The following is a 21,050-nucleotide window of genomic DNA, read 5'->3' on the forward strand; positions in this document are numbered from 1 at the left end:
CTTTTGTGCTAAAACTGATCAACAAACAGGAGCTTAATATGATACCATCATCATTAGCCAATTCTCTTTAAGTAAATAAAAGGCTGCAGGGAGATAAAATGCAACATTTACTTTGCACAATACCAATCTTAAATATACTGAAAAAATACACAACATCATATAGTCAAAGCTTCTCCAATTGCAGTTTAAATCAGGTTTTTTAAGTTTTTTTCTTTGTTTTGTTTTGACTTCAATAAGTGGAGGAACACACTAAGCAGAGCAGTTTTGGGGGCAAATCTAACAAATATTAATACTTCTTATTCTCATCAGTGGCTCTCATGGCAGTTTCCAAAATGGGTTATTTAACTCTGATGCACACTTTGTTGCACAACATCAAAAGACAAAAAACAAATAGTTTATGAGCGTATGAAGAATTTATTCATTGACCTGAATTTGAAATGAGCAGAAGCTTCTTGACAACTTTATGTTTGAAATGATCACAACATTGTGATGGGATTAAATCAGCTAGAAGAAGATGAAGTTTACTTTCGAAAAGAAAAAATGGGAACACATTTAAAAACAGAAGCTGTACAATATTGGGTGTTTCAAACCAAATTAGCGTTAATCCCCAATTGTAGTACTGGAAGGAGAGTGATCTTTTCACAGATTGTCTCATATTGGACTGTCACAACATGGGTAGAATTTAAACAAATATGTAAAGAAACAATTTTTAAAATAAAAGTTAGATATCCTACCTTTAAAAGTTACAAGTGGAATTTAAAGTGGTTGCTAATTGGCAGCACTGCTGCTACTTTACTTTATCAATTAAACTCCAGGATTCCAGATGAAAAGACGTAATATATATTTTGGGACGTTTCTGATTGAGTCCAATAGCTACATTCCCCAGACTACAAGGTGAAAACAATTCTGGCCACAGTTACCAAATGACTCAGTGTGGCTTTAGTTCTCCTCCATAACCTCAGGTCAAATATTAACACTCAGATGAGGATCTTGCATTCTAAATGAATTCCTCTCCCACTGCAGACCTGCAGGAGGGTGATAAACTGGGTGAACAGGAACTTGCACATGCACACAAATGCTCAAACAACTCCCAAGGACCAACATGGCATCAATTTAATTCTGCTCACCGGAGGCATATCAAAAATGTGCCTGGGTCCAACTCGTTTTCCAGCAGATAATACAGGGGGAGATGCAGCTCTCCTTCCTGCAGCCATGTATCACTGTGCAAACATGCAGTGCACCGAATGCTCAAAACAGGAGGAAAGAGATGAAAGAGAGAGTTAGCTACTGGAGCTGGAGTCGGTGGGAGATTTTGAGGAGGATTTTTCTATTGATGCCCCTGGTGACGTTTTACAGCACACAAGCAATAGCTGGCTAAGAGTAACAGCTCCTGTGAGGTTTACCAACACACCTAAAACCACATCCTTGTTTTTGTTTTGCACATGGGAAGTGTCAGCTGGCGTTTTACACACTCTGGTGAACAGATAGTGTGCGAGAGAAAAATGGATTCATCACCAGAAGACTGGCTACATGCTTAACTGCTCCTCCTGTCTCCCCTGCTTACTCAGCATATTGATCCTAGCAGCATATACACCTACCTGAAGTAAAAGCTTGGGTGTTATACACTGCCAAAGAGCAAGAGAAGGCTGATTTTAAAGGTGTGGATTTGGACAGTAGAGTCAGTCCTGCAGTTTATTAACTGTGAACATAGTAAGAGAGCAAAATTGGTCAAGTGGGAGAACTTGTAAGTAAACCTTATCTTACCATCGGCTCATAAGCTTTATGGTAAAGACACAGATAATTTTGCAACTGAGCCTCAGTAATACCATTAGATAGTTTCATGGTTCCTTTATGGTTTTAAAATGTAACTTTTAGTATGTAAATGCTTCTGCTGTTTAAAAGCATTTTTTATTACTTTCTTCAAATTCTGAAGTTTGTATCCACTAAAATTACTGTCTAAGTTATTTTCAAAGGCCTGTATGTAGAATAAATGCACCTGTTGATATATTTGATGTCAACACCTTAAAGTGGCCATATTATGTATTTTTCAGACATATAGTGCCATGTTATAGTACAATCAAATAGCTATGATAATTTCAGTTGTTATAAAAATATTATTCAAATCAAATGACTTAAAAGAAATTTGACTTTGTAATTTACAAGGTAACTATTTCTTTATTAGAAACATTTAAAGAATAACAACAATTCAATATTTAAACATCAAAATATTTTGCTCAAAAATTGGAAATAGACATTGAGTCTGAAATAAGGCGATCACGTTGTGTCTTCCCTATGAAACAGCTCCTAATGTTAAATCTACTGAAATGTGCTGCCTAAAATGACTAAAAACAAGAAAACAAGAAGCTAACAGCTGATACATCACATTATTTGTATGAGTGAATTTTACTGTGCCCTTAACCAAGGGTGAGGCAGGTGATGCAATAAAGAAAGCAGACAGGCATCACATATCAGCTCATTTTATATCATCACCAAAGACTGAGCAATCACCCCTCGCAGCTTCCAGACAGCATGCCTTTTCATGTGAGCCTCACATTTTGTGTGGTGTGGAAAATAATTGTCCTTCTTGCCAAGCGGCAGCGTCATTAAGTCAGAAAAAGTGAAACATGCCATCCGGTTAAAATGATAGGACACACAGGAAGGAAATGGCAGGCTGTTCAGCTGGCAAAGACCTGCGCTGAATGCCAAACATTTTAGCTGTTTACCAAGAGGAGAGATGGCTGAGAGGCTGTATGACTGGACAGGAGCTGTGAGCTGACTGGGTCACATTGATTATATGGAGATGCTGTCAAGTCCATGTGATGTCCAATAAAATATTCTCTCTCTACAAAGCTGAAAGGATATATTCAAATGCTTGTCCTTGACACAAAAAATGAGCTTTTCAAGATGCTATATAATATTTGAGGACAGGAAAGGGTCCTCAGACCAAAGAATCTATTTAAAATGTTTCACGGTGCTTCACTTTGTTCTCATTTTGTTATTCTATTAATTCCAAATTGTATTGAATTAAATCCTTTCCTCCAAATTCTACACACAAAATCCTAATACAGCAATGGGGAAATAATGTGTTTGAGATTTTTGCAAATTAAAAACAAATATCAATTTTTAGTATTCAAAATAGAAAATCAAGAAATCACATCTACATAATAAATATTCACAGCCTCTGCAATAAGGTTTAAAATTGAGCTGTTTCTACTGATAATTCACTGACAGTTTCAACAGTTTAGGATGAGTCCACCTGTGGTAAATTTATTTAGTTGTAAAAACAGTCCTCCATTTGTGATGAGTTTCGTTTTACATTCTGACCCCACCACATAACAGTAGTTTATGCTTTGCACTTGCAACAAATTTAAGTCAATTAAGCTGTTCAATTATCACAAGACTAACTGTAGAGGATTTAGAATTACGTCTTCAGTGTTTCACCTGTCACCTCCTTATATCCAGAACAGTTTATTGATGATAAAGTGATCAACTGAACACATTCCTGAGATTTTAGTTAATATAAACAGAATAGCATCTCACTGTTTCTGCAGATTTCACACATCCATGATGTGAATATACTGTTCAGAAACATCCAAAAGGTGTTTAACCGGATTGAGATGTGATGACTTTGGAAGCCATGGGAGTACAACGAACTCACTGAAATGTTCAAGAAACCAGCAGCAGAGTATTTGAGCTTTATGATACAGGATGGATAAACTTTCAAGTTATTCACACCAAATTTTGATCCTACCATCTGATGATGGCAGCTAAAAATGTAGGCAGCCATTTTTCAATCAGCCACTGACTGACTGTAGCTTTAGTTTGCAATTGGCTAATTTATAAATTACTTTAACAAAACCAAGCTTGTCTTCTAATAAGGTCATTCTACAGCTACATTTGCACTTTGCTAAACTTTGTCAATATTCAGCAAATGTCCAAAAAAGAAGAAGAAACAATTAAAATCACACAGGAATAAGTGTGTTCTTGCAATGTCATTAAAAAATATGCTGCTCCATGATCCTCTAACTTCCTGCTGTCTTTTTCGTGGTTTGCACCAGTGGCAACATCCGGTTGCTGGTCATGTGATTTGTGCAACGCTGATAGTGTTGCAGATTTGTAAATTTTTTAAGGCCAAAAACCCACCTCATCCTAGCACCAAAACTTTAATGAAAACAAGTTTTTTGGGTTGTTTTTTTTTTTCGAAATGGCCTGTTTCTTAATCAAATTTATTTCCAAAATGTCAAATTACTTAAGTTATATAATGGAAACACATCACCAATCATTAAACAGTAACTACAACTACTTAAGGCGTGCCATTTACTCTTGGCATAAAATACTTCAGTGACCTGAAGGATTACACCATCATTAAATCAGAGACCCTTCTTAAAATTATTAAAAAGCTAAATCATTTTAATAAAACAAAAAATAAGTGAATCACCTGAAATCCACATGCCAACACAGCTGAGTTATTCCAGACTGTTTACATATGGAGAAGGTGACATGAAATGGCAAAATACATTTTTCTTTTACAAGAGACAACAAACAGTATACATAGCAATCCATCAATTATCTTCTCCTTATCCAGTGTTGGGTCGAGGAGGCAGCAGCCTAAGCAGAGAGGCCCAGATTTTCCTCTTCTCATCCACTTGTAAATGTAACAAGTTACTTAAACTGTATCTGTACAACAAGCAGTTTTTGTTTACCATTCCAACAAGGATATTCTTGAAAACAACTAATTTAGGTGGGCGGGTCATACCTAACAAGCAATAATTCTTCACAATTTTCTCTCTTAAAATTAACACAGCAGATTCAGTTGGCAAACAGTTGCCAATTTTGGAAAATGTGTTTTAACTGCTTTGCATAAAAAGCAAAAATAATCTCAATATGGTTCCAAAAACATGGTACATAGTCACAATAATACTGGGAACCAGTAAATGTTTTAAAAGACAAAACAAAAGAGCTCTGAAACTCTGCATTCATGTTTTATTAAGAAAATTGGGGTAGTGTATATGAAAAATATTAGGTACAAATAAGAGCCACATGGTAAAACTGAAAATGCACCAACAAGGGAGAGTGGATGATTGAGTGGGTTAAACGGCAGGACAAGTAAATGAACAGATGGGGTTGGGTGGGGCGGAGCCGGGGAACATTTCACGCAGCAGACCGTCGACGGATGACAAATGTTCCTCTCTGCAGCTGTCCTAGGTAGATCCTCATCTTCGTACTGTCGCTCGTCTTCCTCACCCAAATCTGCACAGAGAACACAGAAGAAGAGGAAGACTTGTAATTTATCAATGTCATGAAAGGATGTATCTCATGAATGTCATGAAAGGATGACTATGGACAATATCTGTACATCATGTTTTGTTCAGGCATACAACTACAAATAAGTTACATTTCCTAGTTTTAGTGTTACAATCTTAACAGTGCTGGTTTGTGGTCAAGGTAAAGTAGGACTAAACCACATTCCAGTAAGGTTTTATATAATTACATAAAAATAGCCTGATCTTGATTCAAATTTAACCTCAAGATTACAAAAACTGATCCCACAATTGTATTAGTTCCTAAATATATCACAAAGCTATAATACAAATTACTAGTGACGTCATGGGAAAACCAAGTTCACTTTTGTTGCTTCCATAGAGTTGAAAAGACAAGTATTGGCCGGATGCTGATCTTCAAATGCCACTGTTTTATCAGTCGTCACTGAGAGCAACCACAACTGTAAAAGCATCTGATTTGGCTGTTTGTAGAACACAGCTGTGGGTTAAAAGTTAACAGTTTAAAAAAAAGAAGACCTCAGAAAAGGTAGTTGCCAATCCTCCCAGGAACAGAGGATCTGACAAATCTTTCTCAAGGTCAGAGTGCACAGTTCAGAGAAATTGCCAAAGAAGAAGAAGGTTTGCATTTTCAATGTTAAAGCTTATAATAATAATAACAAAGACCTGACAAGCTTGACTTTAAAAGCCTGTTCTCTTCTAGTAGGATATGATACCCTGACATTAATTTGCAAGTAGAGAGGAGACAACAAAATAAAGTTGCTTGACTATAAGACACAGAATGACACAGCAAGCATTGTGTTGGAGAGGTGATGATTTCCATTACAAAATACTTTAATGATCCCAATTGGAAATTAAATGTTGTTGTAACTCATTAATTTAAGATTCTTCTAAAGAAAAGTAAAGTAGAAAGGCCAAAAGACCACTAGAACAATAGGAGAGACTGATGCTGCTAAAAGTGGTTCAACAAGCTGAGTCATGGTGAGCAGACAAAGCCTTTCCATTTTGGATTCATCTTCGTGTCATTTCTGGTGGGTATTTGTATTCACTTGAGATTAGTCTGAAATAATTTTCATAGTAAATGAACTAAATTCATTTACTATGTTACTTTATGTAAAATCAGAGAAATTGATATGAATATAATGTAGGTGGTAATGAATAAAATGCATAAACTTAGGCTCATTTCTAATTTTATGAACTTATTGGAAAGTACATTTTTGGAGCAAATTGTCTTCACACACATACATAACATAACAGTGGAGCAGAGTTGCTTTTTAGCTACCTACACCTGCAATTTTAAAGGATGAAACTAATTCAACTAATCAGCCAAGAAATTAACTAAATTACAATCAAATCGATGTCGACAACGCTTTACATGTCGGCTATAAAGGCTGCCCTAGATTTGAAATTTTCCTTGTTCGTTTAAAACCTACAGCTTCAATTAGTCATAAAATACAGAGCATTTCATCACCTGTTAAAGGCATAGGAGCTGCCAAATAACAAGATTAGAAATTTGCATTAGCATTTGACCTAAATTACAAATAAAACACTGAGTGAGCATGGCAAATCAAGTAGATCGTACCGACTTGTACATGCAACACTAAAGTCAATTAGTCATTCTTGTGCTAAAAAGGTTTCAATGATCACAAATAGGCCTGTTGCAAATAGGCTATGAACAATATCTGTACATCATGTTTAGTTCATGCTTGAACAATGCTTTACTACAATCTACCTGCAATGCATATGCTAGTGTCAGTCGTGACTGAATGAAAATCATTGTAACCAATTTATGTCACATTAACAAAGAACAGCTGAAAAGTCACCGTGTTTTTCAAATGCGGTAACAATTTTGCTCCAACTCTTCCCCTTGTCATTTCTATATTCTTTGCATGAAATGTTGAATAAACATTAATGTTGTTTCTACATATCATCTCCAATGTCCGCTGGATTCCCCTCCGTAATTTCCCCTCAGAAAGCACGGAGGGGAATCCGCGCTTTCTGATTGGCTACCTGTCATATTCAAAAGGCTGCGTTAAAGCTCCCCGTCGGGTAAAACCTTTGATGAGAGCGGCCACAACGATCTACCGTAACACACGGCCAACGTTTAAAATTGTCGTGAGGGGGAAATCGGGGCAAAAAATCGTGTAGTGTGAACTATTGCATCAGGTAGTCGGATGTACCCATCTTCTATATTTATATCTAATGATTACTGAAGGGCAATATAATATACAGACTTCATAATCTGCACTCTTTTGGTTAGATGCAATATTTATTACCACTTTGGCTTTAAGTTGTTTAGTTTTTATTCAAGTACATTTTTGTTAATGGAGACTGAGAATCCATTATATTTTTGTTTTTGGTTGTTTTGTTTATTTTATCAGTTCCAGTGTTAAGTGTTCTTTTGAAAATAAAGTGCATCTATCTTTGACAAGAAATCATATGTATTATTACGTCATTTCCATTAAATCAGTGTAAAAAGGTCTTCAAACAATGTTATCGTTTATCGCAATAATTTGTGAGACAATTAATCACTCAGCAAAATTTGTTATTGAGACAGGCCTATTCACAAAGTAAATGTAACTTAATCAAAGAGTTAAGTAAACTAATAACATTAATAAATTTAACTTACCTCATTGGTCCCAACTGAGCTGATGACACAGCTAATCTTTGTGTTATCCTTTGATTCCAGGTAAATGGCTTGACTCTTATGGTACCTGTCTCAGTAAAATAAAAAAAATAAAAAAAAAAAAAGTTAATTAATAATAATATATATATATATCAATTTGAAAGAAAGGAGACAGCAAAAAGTTGCAAAAATAGTTTCATCAACTTAAACAAACTACATTTATCCTGAGAAAGCACCAAGTAGATAATTGGATTAAAACATCCAAACAAATAGTCTGGATATTTTTCCAAAAGGCTCCAAACTCTCAACGGACAAAGCAAAGCAAGAGGAACAGATTGGTGCTGAAAATATTTGATCATTAAGAGCTTACTGAACAATAATGATGCCTGTATCTCCCTGTGGCACTTTGAGACAGCTTTCTGTCATTGACGTCTTCTTCAGCCGTGAATAAATGAGACTTGGGCTTCAAAGGGATACATTCGCACCTCACAACTTGCTCCTCTCAACTTTCCCTGGCTACGGCAGCAGCTAATAGGGTGGAATTCTATTATCTTCTTCGCCTTTGAAAGGAATAGATGTTCTGACATTTCTGATTCAGACCTCCACTCTCAAACAGAAGTGTGTCAGGGCTGAGTCTGGTCAGGGATTCTTATTATCTTTGCATATAAATCAAAGGAGAATGCTACACTGGTTGCTATGCAGACACATTACCCAAGAGGAGGTTTGTGATATTTATATTTGATTCAAGCATTGGTATACATTCAGTAAAAACTGATACAGTTTTCAGCAGCTTGAAAACGTGCACCAAACACGTAGCAATGGGGCCATCTAGTGGTGGCAGATGTACCACGCCAGCAGCTTAAATTACATCCTCAAAAACACAGAGTCATGCTTTCTCTGATAAAAGAGATAAAATCTCACCATCTTTTATCGTAGTAAAGTTTCCCTTCCTCAATGCGGGCCTCGTAACGCTGGGAGGGGTTTTCCATGGGAGCGGAGGGAACATGCTCGGGAGACGAAGGAGACACTGGACATGGTGACACAATCAGAAATATTACAAACACACACAAAAATCAGTTATAGAAACAGCTGGTTTGTATATCTAACCCAACCAGGTCGAAAGCGTCTCCTTTTCCAACCAGACACTGACAGTATGTGCTGTATAATGAAGGTTTTAGAGTGGTATCATTGGAACCCAAAATAAGCTATTATTGACATGGAGGGACATGATTTTAACATAACCCATATTAATCATTGAAATTCCAATTTGGCTGAATTAAAACAATTCTGCAATTGATAATAAAACAACATTTAAAAACTGATTTTTTTCTTTATTCAGATTTAACTTGTTTGAATTTAAAAACTGTTTGATATGGATATGTGACAAGAAAGGAAAACCAAAAGAAAGGGAGATGGAAAATGTTTTGTACTACAATGAATATCAAGCGGTTCTCTTAAAATAAAGCTTTTAAAAATAATATTAGCCATTGAAGATGACCTCTGATGTACCTGGTCGTTTCGGTGACTTTAGCTGTAAAAAAAAAAAAAAAAAGAAGTGATGAAAGTATTTGAAATCAATTTTGTGAACACATTTTATGTTAGAATAGAAGTACAGACCTTATTAAGTGTTCTTAGGTCTTCCATTATCTGCTCATCTGTTAATAAATAATTTAGCTGAGGTTTGAAGAGTCAAGGTAGACACTTCTTGCATTTTAATACATGGACCTATATTCATATGTAGCTGATTGTACAGAGTTCATGGGAAGGATATCTGGTGCCGGTTTTCTTCGCTTGTCTGGGATTGGGACTGGATCATTGGGTCGCCTCCTCAGTTTCCTCGTCATGATAGGTTTCACCTCCATCGAGTCTGTTAATGACACAAAACAAGACACTATAATATTATTATGATTATACATTTTCAACCATGACTTGCTCTAACCTATGCCAGCTGTGATTGCATTCAACTGACTTCCTTAATGGTCTATAGAGATTTGAGTTCCTATCATAGTAATGTAGCCTGGATTATATGGAACCATCTCATTTAAGTCAAGATGCTATGAAACAGGATAGAAATTGCTAAATGTGATGCTATCAGAAACTCATTTATCCTTCTGCTGCTGTACTTTGAAGTAACCAGTGGTATTCTAAAGTACAAGCTGTCAAGTTCCATCAAAATGGTCGAAGTGCAGAAAACAGAAATATGCCTCCTGCAAAACCAAATTACAAAATGCTATGTCAAGACCAGGAAAAGGAACATCAAAAGTCAGATTTGCAGGTGTTTCAGAGTTGCAGAAAAGAAAAAAAACTGCTGTCAGTTTCTGAAAATTACTTTCTTCATGCAGTGTTAACAATTACCTAGCATCTTATTTTTTTACAGTAAAATGATTTTAATGTACTAAAAAGATCACTTCTTCTTTCAATTACTCAAAAGTCCTAACAAATGAGTTAAAAAAACAATCAGTTCTTCTAGCTGTCTTTTCATTTAGCGTAGAAGATTAAAGTAATAATGCAAGAAAAATTTGGCATTGAGAAGTATTTGAAAAAACTGTAAGCAAAACAGAAATCTGTATTTTCCATGTTTGTTATTTTTGCCTGACATCTAGATATCAGTCTAAACTCACTCTAAATATGCATTTCATTTACCAGTATTTCAATCCTTAATTAACAAGCGTATTCATGTTTCCTTACCACCTGTTAGCTCCATTGTTAACTTCTCATTCTCAATCATCTTTTTTTTTTCCTCCAGCTCTGCGATTAGGTTTTCTTTCAGTTCAACTTTTTTATCATCAAACTCCTTCACCGCTGCCTTCTTTTCTTTTATGTAGTTCCTCTCCACCTGTTCTGTCTGCAGAAATTAAAGACAGTAACCACGTCTGCCTTTTAACTGAAGAGAAAAATACAAATACAGAACCTTTTTTTTTCCATCAAATCTACTTACCTCAAGGTGAAGAAACAACTCTATAAAGAAAAAAAAAAGATCATACTTAATTTCAATCTACAGTATGTGATCAGGCTCAAAACTCTATGCATTGATATATCGTATTTTCCGCACTATAAGGCGCACCACATTATAAGGCGCATAGAACAGATGCTACAGTAGAGGCTGGGGTTACGTTGTGCATCCATTAAATGGAGCTGCGCTAAAGGGAATGTCAACAAAACAGTCAGATAGGTCAGTCAAACTTTATTAATAGATTACAAACCACCGTTCTGACAACTCCATTCACTCCCAAAATGAATAAACAGCTGTTTTATTATTTTCCCCGAGGTAAAGTCAGTGACGTGGTAACATGTAGTGCAACATTTATATCACATAGTGGAGGGGAACTTTTCCTAGATTCAATAAACACATAAAAAAAAACAGTCTGATACTGTTACGGTAAATCAAACGTTATCAAATGTAGTAACACTCTAAATAGTGCAAAGCAATAACAATATATCAATAACTCAACGTTATTCAAACGTTAAAGTCCATATTCACAATATGACCAACCTTGTTCAACTGTAAACACACAAAATAAACATGTAAAGCTCACTTTATTAATTTATTCTTCATCCACGAATCCCTCGAATTCTTCTTCATTGTCCGAATTAAACAGTTGGGCGAATACGACATCCAACATGCTCCGTCTTGTCAAAGTCGTCATTGTAAATTCAGTCAGTGTCGCTGCTGTTGTCTAGCAGTTCAGTGACAATTCCTGCCTTCCTGAAAGCTCGGACCACAGTAGAGAATGATATATCAGCCCAGGCATTTACGATCCACTGGCAGATAGTGGCGTATGTCGTCCGGCGCTGTCTCCCCGTCTTGGTGAACGTGTGTTCGCCTTCTGTCATCCACTGTTCCCACGCAGTTCGCAGTCTAGCTTTGAATGCTCTGTGACACCAATATCTAGCAGCTGGAGTTCTTCTTCTATGGGGTAAAATGAAGTTGGCGGCTGCTTACCGTAGTTGCGAGACCTGTTGCGGCTCAATATTGGTCCATATATAAGGCGCACCGTATTATAAGGCGCACCGTCGGCTTTTGAGAAAATTGAAGGTTTTTAGGTGTGCTTTATAGTGCGGAAAATACGGTAGTTAGTTTCCTTGTTGTGTTGTAAAATATTAATCATGTTTCCATCAAAGAGGATATAGAATATTTTGGATCAATAGCAATTCATAAAATAAAAACTACTGAAAACCAAAATGAATTTATGTTGCTGTAGGATGCCAATTGCATCAACCTGTCACCTCTGATAGAGTAGATCAGCTGATCTTGATTCTTCTGGGATAGTTCACACATTTTTTACATTGCATTTATACTGTCATATGAAAAGTTCTCCAAATGTGAACTATTACTGACAATAAACATTTCCCTATGAACTAGATCCTCCAGGCAGGAAATATAATGTTCTTGTCCAACAGCAACATCATAAAAGTGCTAAATCACATCTGAACTAGTATGCATTTTACATGACCAATTAATAAACGTAGAATGCTGTGACTAGCAAACATTTTCCCACCTTTTAAGAGAAAAACTCATGCTACATTACTTCAACATGATCTGGTTCATCTCCTGGTGGACATTCAGGCAAAACACCCACTAACGTACAGATTACTCCAAAACTTACAGTAACCTGCTCTGAATTTGGATGCATCAACATCAAAAAGCATTGTGTTCCTGCCTGCATTTCGAAGTCTCTCTTTGTATTGCTGGTCCAACTTCTTCATCCTTTTCTGATATTCTTGTAGACTACCTGCAAGGACAAAAGAAAATCTGAACTCTGTCTTTCTGTATTATCCCTCATCTTACTGGCTGTTTCGATTAATTCTGTGGAAGATTAAACCTTGGACTTTTGTGGCTCTGAAAGAATAAACTCTATATTTCAAAAAGAAACAAAAAAGCACAACACATTCAACAATAGTTTCAGTCTGAACTCGAAGTACTCTATGAGAGCAGCTGGTGTGGCTACAGAACTGTAAACAGCACTGTCAGCAGCTCAGAAACAGTAAGTATTCATAAACAAAAGGCAGAGTAGATTATTATATCTCATATTTAGCTGTTGGTTTCTTTTTCAGTATTTGACCAAGAAGGAGCACTTATTTACCATTTTCTTTTGGTCGACATTGTGTCCCGGTTATTATAATTATCATTATCATCAAACTAAATGTAGATAGAATGCACTTGCTTTCTGACATTAATCAAATTAAAACTTTATTTGCTACCTTCCTGCAGCTGCTGCAGCTGTCTTTTTAACGAGGCCAGTTTATCCTGGTACATTCTGCAAAGAAATGAAGGATACAGGTCATAATCATACAAAAAGAAACTTTTATTCTAAATTTATAGCAAGAAAGGGTAATTCTCTTACTGTTCCTTGATTTCCACATAGTCCTCCTCATCATGTTTGGCAAGATCTGTCTCACTTGCATCTTCTGTGTCTGGAAGCAAGAATGACAGGAACTGAATTAAAAAACTGAACTCTAAATTAAACGTTAACACAGACATTTCAGGAGTTTTGTCAGCATGCTCGCTATGATTATCTTAGGCACCATTACCTCACTAGTGCGTGGCACTAGTGAGGTAATGGTGAACACCCTTTCTTAGGATGCCCTCGGATGTGTTTGAATGGGAGATCACGTTCACATTTGTGAAACAACACGAGAAAAAGTTCGGCTAAACAATGACGATGGATAAAACCAGAAGTGCATTTCAGTGAGTTTAATCAACCGACATTATCAATAACATTTCATGTTATTTAAAACTTTTAGCATTTGCTGCAACGGATGATTATCAGCTCATTTTAGTGGTGGTGCTGTCAGTCCACCGGCAACTCAAAAATAAAGGACGCTAACGTTTTTCACCGATGCTAAACGTCGTGTCAAACTCAGAAGCAAAGTTTACAGTCAAGAGGCGAATAGAATCGGATAGTTTTTATCTCAAAACACAGAAAGAAAAGAAAGAAAAAAGACCAAGTTAAGCTGATACAGCAAGTTTCATTTTCAGTTAGCATTTGTGTGCTAGCTGAAGTTAGCTCCGTCTCCTGTTAGAAGAGTAACCCGGCTGTAGCTCACAAGGACATCAGAAACACATCAGAAGGAACAAAACTACATAAAATAAACCAAGCTGTTCATCTGGAGGTTAGTGTCAGAAGACTAGCGAACCTTGTAGTGTTGTCATCGCCTCGTTTTGTTTCTTGCCTTTCTTTAATAAAGATTCACCGCAATCCGTCTGGTCTGAGTGAGGAGTGTGAAAAGGGCACAGCAGTGGACACAGCAGGCAGGGCCAACCTGTCAGCGCTCACAGCTAACGTCACCGAGCTCAGTGCCTGCCTAATTATCAGCGCTTATCATGAGCAAAAACTACTGGGGAGGGGAAAAAATAAATGATCATAGATATGGGAATGAATGAAAAAAGTTATCCCGTAAAATTCCCATCTTGAATACTGCTTCTTATTACATAGATTGATAGATTCGTTTCATACGGGGCGATGCAGTAGTTACAACGTTATTATTTTTTTTATTTTCCTATGAATACATTAAAGATACACCAATCGTTCAGCACGAGATCAGAAAGTATTTTTTTCATTAATATGTCATGAATCCTGCACAATAGCTTTATGTTATTGATTGATGCAACAAAACTAGCAACTCCTAACATTTTCAGTTTATAAAAACAACATCTAATTCCCCATACACACTTTTACGAGTTTAACAAAAATCAGCTGCTGGTTCAGGACACATGCCTCTATAAAAACGTTGCAGTACATTTTCTTTCATTTGTCCTCTTATGTACTACAGCTCTTTAGGGAGAAAAAAATCTGACGGAGACCTCAAACACAGTCGCGGGGGAAAAAAAGCTTATATATCTAATAAATACCTATTATTAATTAAATACCAACCTAACTGAAGTTAATCTTTCTATGTTGACCAGATCAAATACTGCAGGAAATGTTTTTTCTCCTCTTTATTAGAATGCAACAAGATTGAAAAGTCAGGTTTCTGATCCGTAAGCATTCATTATATTTTCTGATCAGTATTTACTGAATTTAAATCTTTACTATACGAAAAACTCACATTATTCCAACGAAAATAAATACATATTTTGCCTGATATTTTATGTTTAATTATATATTTTCAGTCCAAGCGCTTAACAGTGAAATACATTTGCGCTACATTTGTCTTTACTATAAATAACCTTAATAAACTTGCACACTATCTAAATGCTTATCTTCTAAATTCCCTGAATGGGTTTTCCGTTCTTACTGTCGAGTATAAAACATGTGGTTGAAGGAAAATTGTTTCAAGCATGGAAACCACCCACTTTTTGTTGCTAATAATCATCTGGGTGGAGTCTATAGTTTGAAAGGGCACGCTAGCGAGTTACTGTACAAACAAATTGTTGTTGATGTCACTAGCTATGGGAACTAAAGGCAAAATTTACCCTAAAGCAAATCACACATTGTAAGTTAAAACACGTATTAGCAAAAGTAGTCTTTTGAAACGCCTGGGTTGAGATGTTTATAGCTATATTTCTGCAAGAACCGCTCATTTCCGTTTCTTTTCCAAAGACTAGACGGAGCCCGACAGTTAATGTGTTGCTGAGGATTCCTTTAAACGTTACCTTCTTCTGAGTCTCTTCCCCTGAAACTCCGGTCATCGTCGTCATCCACGCTATCGAGTTCCTCTTCGTCGTTGTAATAATCCACCATAGGAGAAATCAAAGTGGAAGCCATTTATCCGTGTGGATGTAAACAAACATGAAATAAACAATCGATTTGTGTTTTGCAGGGTTCTTGAAACTGCGCCTACAACTGGTAGGACCTCTGTATGCCATGCTATCCACGTATATGCCTGTACACAATTTATGTAAAAAAATAAAATTATAAAATTATAGGGTTACATTGATTGTATTTAATAATTCAACTTAAGAAAATACAAACTGTGTTTCATAACAACGTACGCTTGACAAAAATAATATCTTTATTAATTGTTTCAAGAGCTCTGGAATCTATGTGAACGACCAGAATGCCTATTAGAAAATGGGAACTCCGTTTCATTTTTGAGATCCAAATAGTTTGGCTCAGCTACCAACAGAAACTAACTGTGTTGGTTCTCAAACGATTCATTACCTGATATTGCAACTAGTTTTGAATATGAAGGTCATATTTCTGTATTTAATTGTACAAGGCACACATCACAAGTGTTACCATAGCTAATAGGTGGAAAAATATAGCTTAAGTGAGAGTCTTTTGTCATTTCCAGCTGTCTTTTACTTACCGATGCAGCACATCTATTATTTACAGAATTTACGTACATTTGTTAACGAAAAATAATGCTTTCAGGTGAAAAACTGGGTCACATCGTTCATTCAAAGAGTTGTCAAGCTCACATGGCTCAGTTACTATTAGCACATTTTTAATAAACTTAATATGGCTAGATTAATGTCGAGTTTGGTGTGGTTAAAAAAAGACACCAGATTCAGATTGTGCCTGGATGTTATTTTGAACCTCCTTATTTTAAGATGTGTTATAGTTTATAGTAATTTTTTAAATACCGATTTTTTTCTTCCTTTTTTTAATTGCAGGCTTTAAAATACAAATATGCAGAAAACGTAATGGTTTTGTTAATCTGCACACATTTTTTTTTTTTAAATTCATACAAATTAAAGGCTGCACAGTGGCGCAGTTGGTAGCACTGTTGCCTTGCAGCAAGAAGTTCCTGGGTTCGATTCTCCCTAGGTGTGTGTGTGTGTGTGTGTGTGTGTGTGTGTGTGTGTGTGTGTGTGTGTGTGTGTGTGTGTGTGTGTGTGTGTGTGTGTGTGTGCGCGCGCGCAAGCGCGTTTGTTTCTAATACTTTGTGGGGACCATTTTCCTGACATATACTACGTTGTGGGGAGCCACTGCTCCTTGTGGGGGCCGAAGCCTGGTCCCCACAAGGGGAAACGCTGTTTTTGGGTCGGGGGTCAGATTTAGGACTAAGATGTGAATTGAGTTTTGGTTAGGGTCAGGGGAAGGACCCATGGGAGTTTGACAGTTAGGGGGGCCAACAGCAGACACGTTTGAAACCTTGGAGGCTGGTGGCAGTGATGGGGATTGAAGCCCACAGGACTGTGGCACCACAGGACATTTAGGGTTAGGGTAAGTACCCATTGGAGTTTGACAGTTAGAGGGGCCGACAGTAGAGACGTTTGAAACTTTGGAGGCTGACGGCAGTCGGTTGTCTCTGTCAAACCACCCACTCTCTGAGCTTTTCCCACACGAAAAAACTCAGACAACTCTTAGCGGTGGATCACTGCTCAGGTGTCGATGAAGAACGCAGCTAGCTGCGAGAACTAATGTGATTTGCAGGACACATTGATAATCGACACTTCGAACGCACCTTGCTGCCCCGGGCTCCTCCCGGGGCGACTCCTTTCTGAGGGTCGCTTTGCCATCAATCAGAAGTGGAGCCCTGCTCTCCTTCCGCGGCTGGGGCTTGTCGCAGGCCCGTTGCGGTGGTGGTGGTCGGAGGGGAGAGTCGGACCACGGCTCGGCCTCTTCCCCCCCACCCTGCTGTGGCCTTTGTACCCCTGAGTGCAGACCGTCCGGGACGCCTGGCGGGACGCGGTCGGTTCCCGCAACGGGACCGTGCCTTACGCCGTCTGCCGTCCTTCTCCTTTCTCCTTTCCTCTCTCCCCGGACCCGGGGAGGGGGGGCCTCTGGTCGAGGCTCCCTGCAAAGTGCGGGCCCGGCTGCCGGTTGAATTCCAGTCTACATGCTGTCCGCGTTTATGCGCGTCAGCTGCCGATATTTGCATGCCCTGTTTTTCAGTTCAAAAGTGTTGTACAGATATGAAAGTCACTCTAGTAGCTCAGAGGATATGTGTCATTGTCTAGAACATTTCATATAACACATTACTATCCAAAGTCTTCAAACTGCAGGACATATTCTGGCAAGGGACATTTGGAGGCCACTGGTGACCTTCCTCACCTTTACTCAAATCTAACTCTTAATAATTAGAGAGCTGGAAAGGATTTCACCTTTCTACATAATCATTCCTGTTCTCTGAGCTACTGGTATTGCTTCATACAAATAGGACACTATTTGGGGAAAATAGATAGGGCATGCATATATCAACAGGCTCAAAATCCATATTGCCAAAAAATGCATCCCCCTCATAGCTTGAAGAAACAAAGAGTTAAGAGGGATTTCACATTTTCTAATGATTGTTTTCTGAGCTACTGCTATAAATTTCATATTAACAGGAAAATAAGACAGGGGATACAAATATTGGCAGGCTCAGAAATTAAAATGCACCCCCTTACATTACTAGACAGTTAATAATGATATAAAATGTTCTACATAACGGGCTTCTGTTTAGTAATGCTTTAAGCTATTATGGTGTTAAAAGAAAAATCGGGGAATTTCAAATAATCTGCGGAGAACATTTTCATCACACACTGACTGAAAAACGTTCGACTCATATGTCTCAATAAAGATGTAAAAACCTTATTTATTTCAATTAATCTGCGAAATAAAAAAAACACAGTTTTAGGGCTTACATGGTTAGGAAACATGATAATATCACTAGTATCTTTAAAACTTTTGTCGCCGGTCATATTGCGCGCTCCCGCAACAGGGCATATAATTCTCGGCATAACACCTGTTCCTTAGCTGGAGATAGGCACCAGCACCCTTGCCAACCCCACAAGGGACAAAGGTGTAAATAGATGGGTGGATAATACAAATTAATTGAGTGGCCTTTTGACAAAATACTTTTAACTCTTACTTGAGTTATTTCTTGGATAACTATTGTAGTGGCGATTGTTTGCCAAACCAAGCATCCAATAAAAGTTCCTTCAGCCACTATAAGGCACTGGGGTCAAGATTCTTCACGCAGGTGAAAGAAGTTTAATGTCCAAACTTGTTGACTGTCTTGGTTGCTTTTATTTTCCTTTTCAGCAAATATTACAATGTTCAAACCATCCTTTGTTCTCCTATTTACTTCTCTTGCGCTGGTAAAAACCATAGGCCCCAAACCCAAATGCCTGCTGGTCTTTTACCAGGCACCTACATTTATAGAAAGTGGACCGACCCACCTTACTTCCTGTCTGACTCAGAAAGAATAAATAAGAAAAATAATAAAACAAAACATAAATAGAATCAACAATTATTCACCTGCAATTAAATTCTGTAAATAATATAAAAAAATAGAAATTTAGGAATTAACTAAAAAAATTCAAATGGATTAAGAAATAAAGAATAAATAGCTCCAACAACTATATTTACTTGAAGTAATGCTATATTCACAGTTCTTCGTTGAGGACAAAAGAAAAAAAACAACTTAACTTACAACAGCAGATGGCAGCATTGCACCGAGTATATATTTTTTCTTTCCTGAAGTTGCAACAGAATCGGGTATGACTCAGGTCATGCATCTTTAATGATTTGCAAAGAAAATAAGGTGCAAAATTTCTGATCGTTTATTTTTATGGGAGGGATAGTTTTGTGTTTGGTAAAGCAACTTTACTCCAACGCTAAAATATGTGCATTTGATCTTGTTAAACGAGCACAGACCATCTCAATAATGTATGAATATATTAGGGGAAAAAACTTAAAGAAACCCGAAGCCTGTAGCGCGCACATCCTCCAGCGGTCCCCTCAGCAGGCAACTTTATTTCCGCCTGCCTGTCAAAGTAACTGTCAAACACGAGCGAGGGGTTGTTCTGCTCTCCCGCGGCTCCGTCATTCAGGAAGTCTAGACCAACTGACAGCACTTCGCGAAGTCGCACCGACATCTTCAAAGTCGGACTAAACATTTTCTGAAGTACGCATTATCTTTTTTTTTCTTCTCTTTTTTAACCTGGACGACTTTCACAAAAGGTGAGCGGCTTTCCACCCTTTGATGTTGCCACCGTTTGTCAGTTAACAGCTTGCGCTAAAGCCTCGCGCTCTCAAACTGAACTGACACTTCCTCTCGTGTCAGCGGCTAAGCTAGTGTAGCTAAATGTCAGAAGGTAAAAAAAAGTGGATTTTATTGAGTACATTGGAGTTGGAGATGGTCACCGTCGTTTTGGTTTTGCTTCGGCTTGTTGTCTGAACGCCAGTCCACTCAGAGGTGGTGAGTAGGTAACACACAGACACCAGCATCGCTGGGTTTAAAGTGCGTAGGTTTGTCTTTTTAATGGTCATAACGAAGTGTTCATTCTCGCTTCTCTGCACCTGCTCATAAATGTTTTCATGTATATATAAGGAAAAAAGCTACGCCGAAATGTGCATGTTTTGCACCTGGAACTGACGAGGGAATAAGCTTTGGTGTTTGGTTTGCTCCTTTTGGAGGGGGTGAGTACGCTGAGCCAACGGGTGACAGGTTGTAGTGGAAGTGTAAAGCTGAGGGGGGTTGTAAGACGACAATGCGACTGGATGTTGTGGGAACTTGTCCTGTGTGTAATTTTAGCACTGTCATGCAGTGCCGTTCAGTGTGTAACATCAGAAATAACTGTGGTACCTTCCATTGTAGTCTGCCTTGTTGCGAGTGAGATTTTACTATCAGTGCGTAGTCACAATGGATATTGAGACAGCTACGTCCGCCACAACATGACTCCCAGCCTCATTTTGGTTCATATGTCTGCGCTCGTTTATCAATGTTTAGCATAGTATTTCTATGCACTTAATTTTAAGGGAATGTTTCATTCGTTGTCTGCGACAATAATATTAAAAACCGCACGTCATTTGTTATTTCGTACTTGAAATAATTTTCTCATGTCGTCACCTGCAGACAGACTTATGCTTGCTTAAATTTACAGCTTTGGGAAAACGTTAGGAATGCTCGATGCTGTGGAAATGGCAGATGTAGATAGCAAGCTGAGCACTAAAACCCAATCTGACCCAACATGATGTCATCTCTTGTGTGTGTAGAGCTCATGAGTGAGTGAGCGAGAGGCAGCAGGAGCCGCGTTACAGAGCTAAACTGTGTCATTTGTAAAGATTTATTTTGAGAAGCCTGCCCATGGAGTTAGACAGGAATCAACAGAAAGAACTGTAATCCTTCACTATGACATTGCAACTGCATGTCATTCAGATTGATTTACGGTATTTTTAGATATTTTGTTTCCAGCTTTTAGCTTAACAGGATTGCAGTAGTTGAAAACAAATGTAAACTCAATTTACTTCCTTTGCATAATAGACTGG

General features: G+C 37.7%; 2 protein-coding genes and 1 non-coding gene across 8 annotated transcripts in view; 2 read left to right on the forward strand and 1 right to left on the reverse strand.

The window, feature by feature from the left end:
* Positions 1–4,969: 4,969 nt before the first annotated feature.
* Positions 4,970–15,708, reverse strand: suds3 (SDS3 homolog, SIN3A corepressor complex component). 2 transcript variants are annotated; one of them, XM_044111994.1, is made up of 12 exons: positions 15,503–15,708; positions 13,251–13,320; positions 13,108–13,163; positions 12,567–12,638; positions 10,844–10,863; positions 10,594–10,750; positions 9,677–9,772; positions 9,523–9,584; positions 9,415–9,436; positions 8,827–8,932; positions 7,909–7,993; positions 4,970–5,250 (listed from the first exon to the last, which is right to left on the reverse strand). In XM_044111994.1, the coding sequence occupies exons 1-12, from the start codon at positions 15,612–15,614 to the stop codon at positions 5,152–5,154; spliced, it is 957 nt and encodes a 318-aa protein (XP_043967929.1). In that variant the 5' UTR covers positions 15,615–15,708; the 3' UTR covers positions 4,970–5,151. The 2 variants fall into 2 exon arrangements, with proteins under 2 accessions (XP_043967929.1, XP_043967930.1); XM_044111995.1 differs by lacking the exon at positions 15,503–15,708 and adding an exon at positions 14,044–14,170.
* Positions 15,709–17,153: 1,445 nt separating this feature from the next.
* Positions 17,154–17,305, forward strand: LOC122828894. The gene has a single exon (XR_006370278.1). It is a non-coding gene; the product is annotated as a 5.8S ribosomal RNA (ribosomal RNA).
* A 2,199-nt stretch (positions 17,306–19,504) lies between these two features.
* taok3a (TAO kinase 3a) overlaps positions 19,505–21,050 on the forward strand; it is a 60,021-nt gene continuing 58,475 nt past the window's right edge. Inside the window, exon 1 of one of the 5 annotated variants that reach the window (XM_044110775.1) lies at positions 19,505–19,742. The gene's annotated coding sequence lies outside the window, so the exon portion shown is untranslated. Of the gene's footprint in view, positions 19,743–19,838; positions 19,981–20,141; positions 20,202–21,050 lie in introns of those variants that run through there. The other 4 variants (XM_044110771.1, XM_044110772.1, XM_044110774.1 and 1 more) reach the window with 4 other exon arrangements.

This window comes from Gambusia affinis, linkage group LG03 (genome assembly GCF_019740435.1).
Source record: "Gambusia affinis linkage group LG03, SWU_Gaff_1.0, whole genome shotgun sequence".
NCBI lineage: Eukaryota > Metazoa > Chordata > Actinopteri > Cyprinodontiformes > Poeciliidae > Gambusia > Gambusia affinis.

Bases quoted from the DNA above. Each gene is read 5' to 3' on its own strand.
- suds3 (XM_044111994.1), bottom strand. From the start codon at position 15,614: ATGGCTTCCACTTTGATTTCTCCTATGGTGGATTATTACAACGACGAA. The intron at 10,864-12,566 runs GCAGGAACACAA...TTTTCTTTATAG, and splicing joins AGAGAGACTTCGAAATGCAG to AGTTGTTTCTTCACCTTGAG. The intron at 9,773-10,593 runs GTAAGGAAACAT...TGTCATTAACAG, and splicing joins AACAATGGAGCTAACAGGTG to ACTCGATGGAGGTGAAACCT.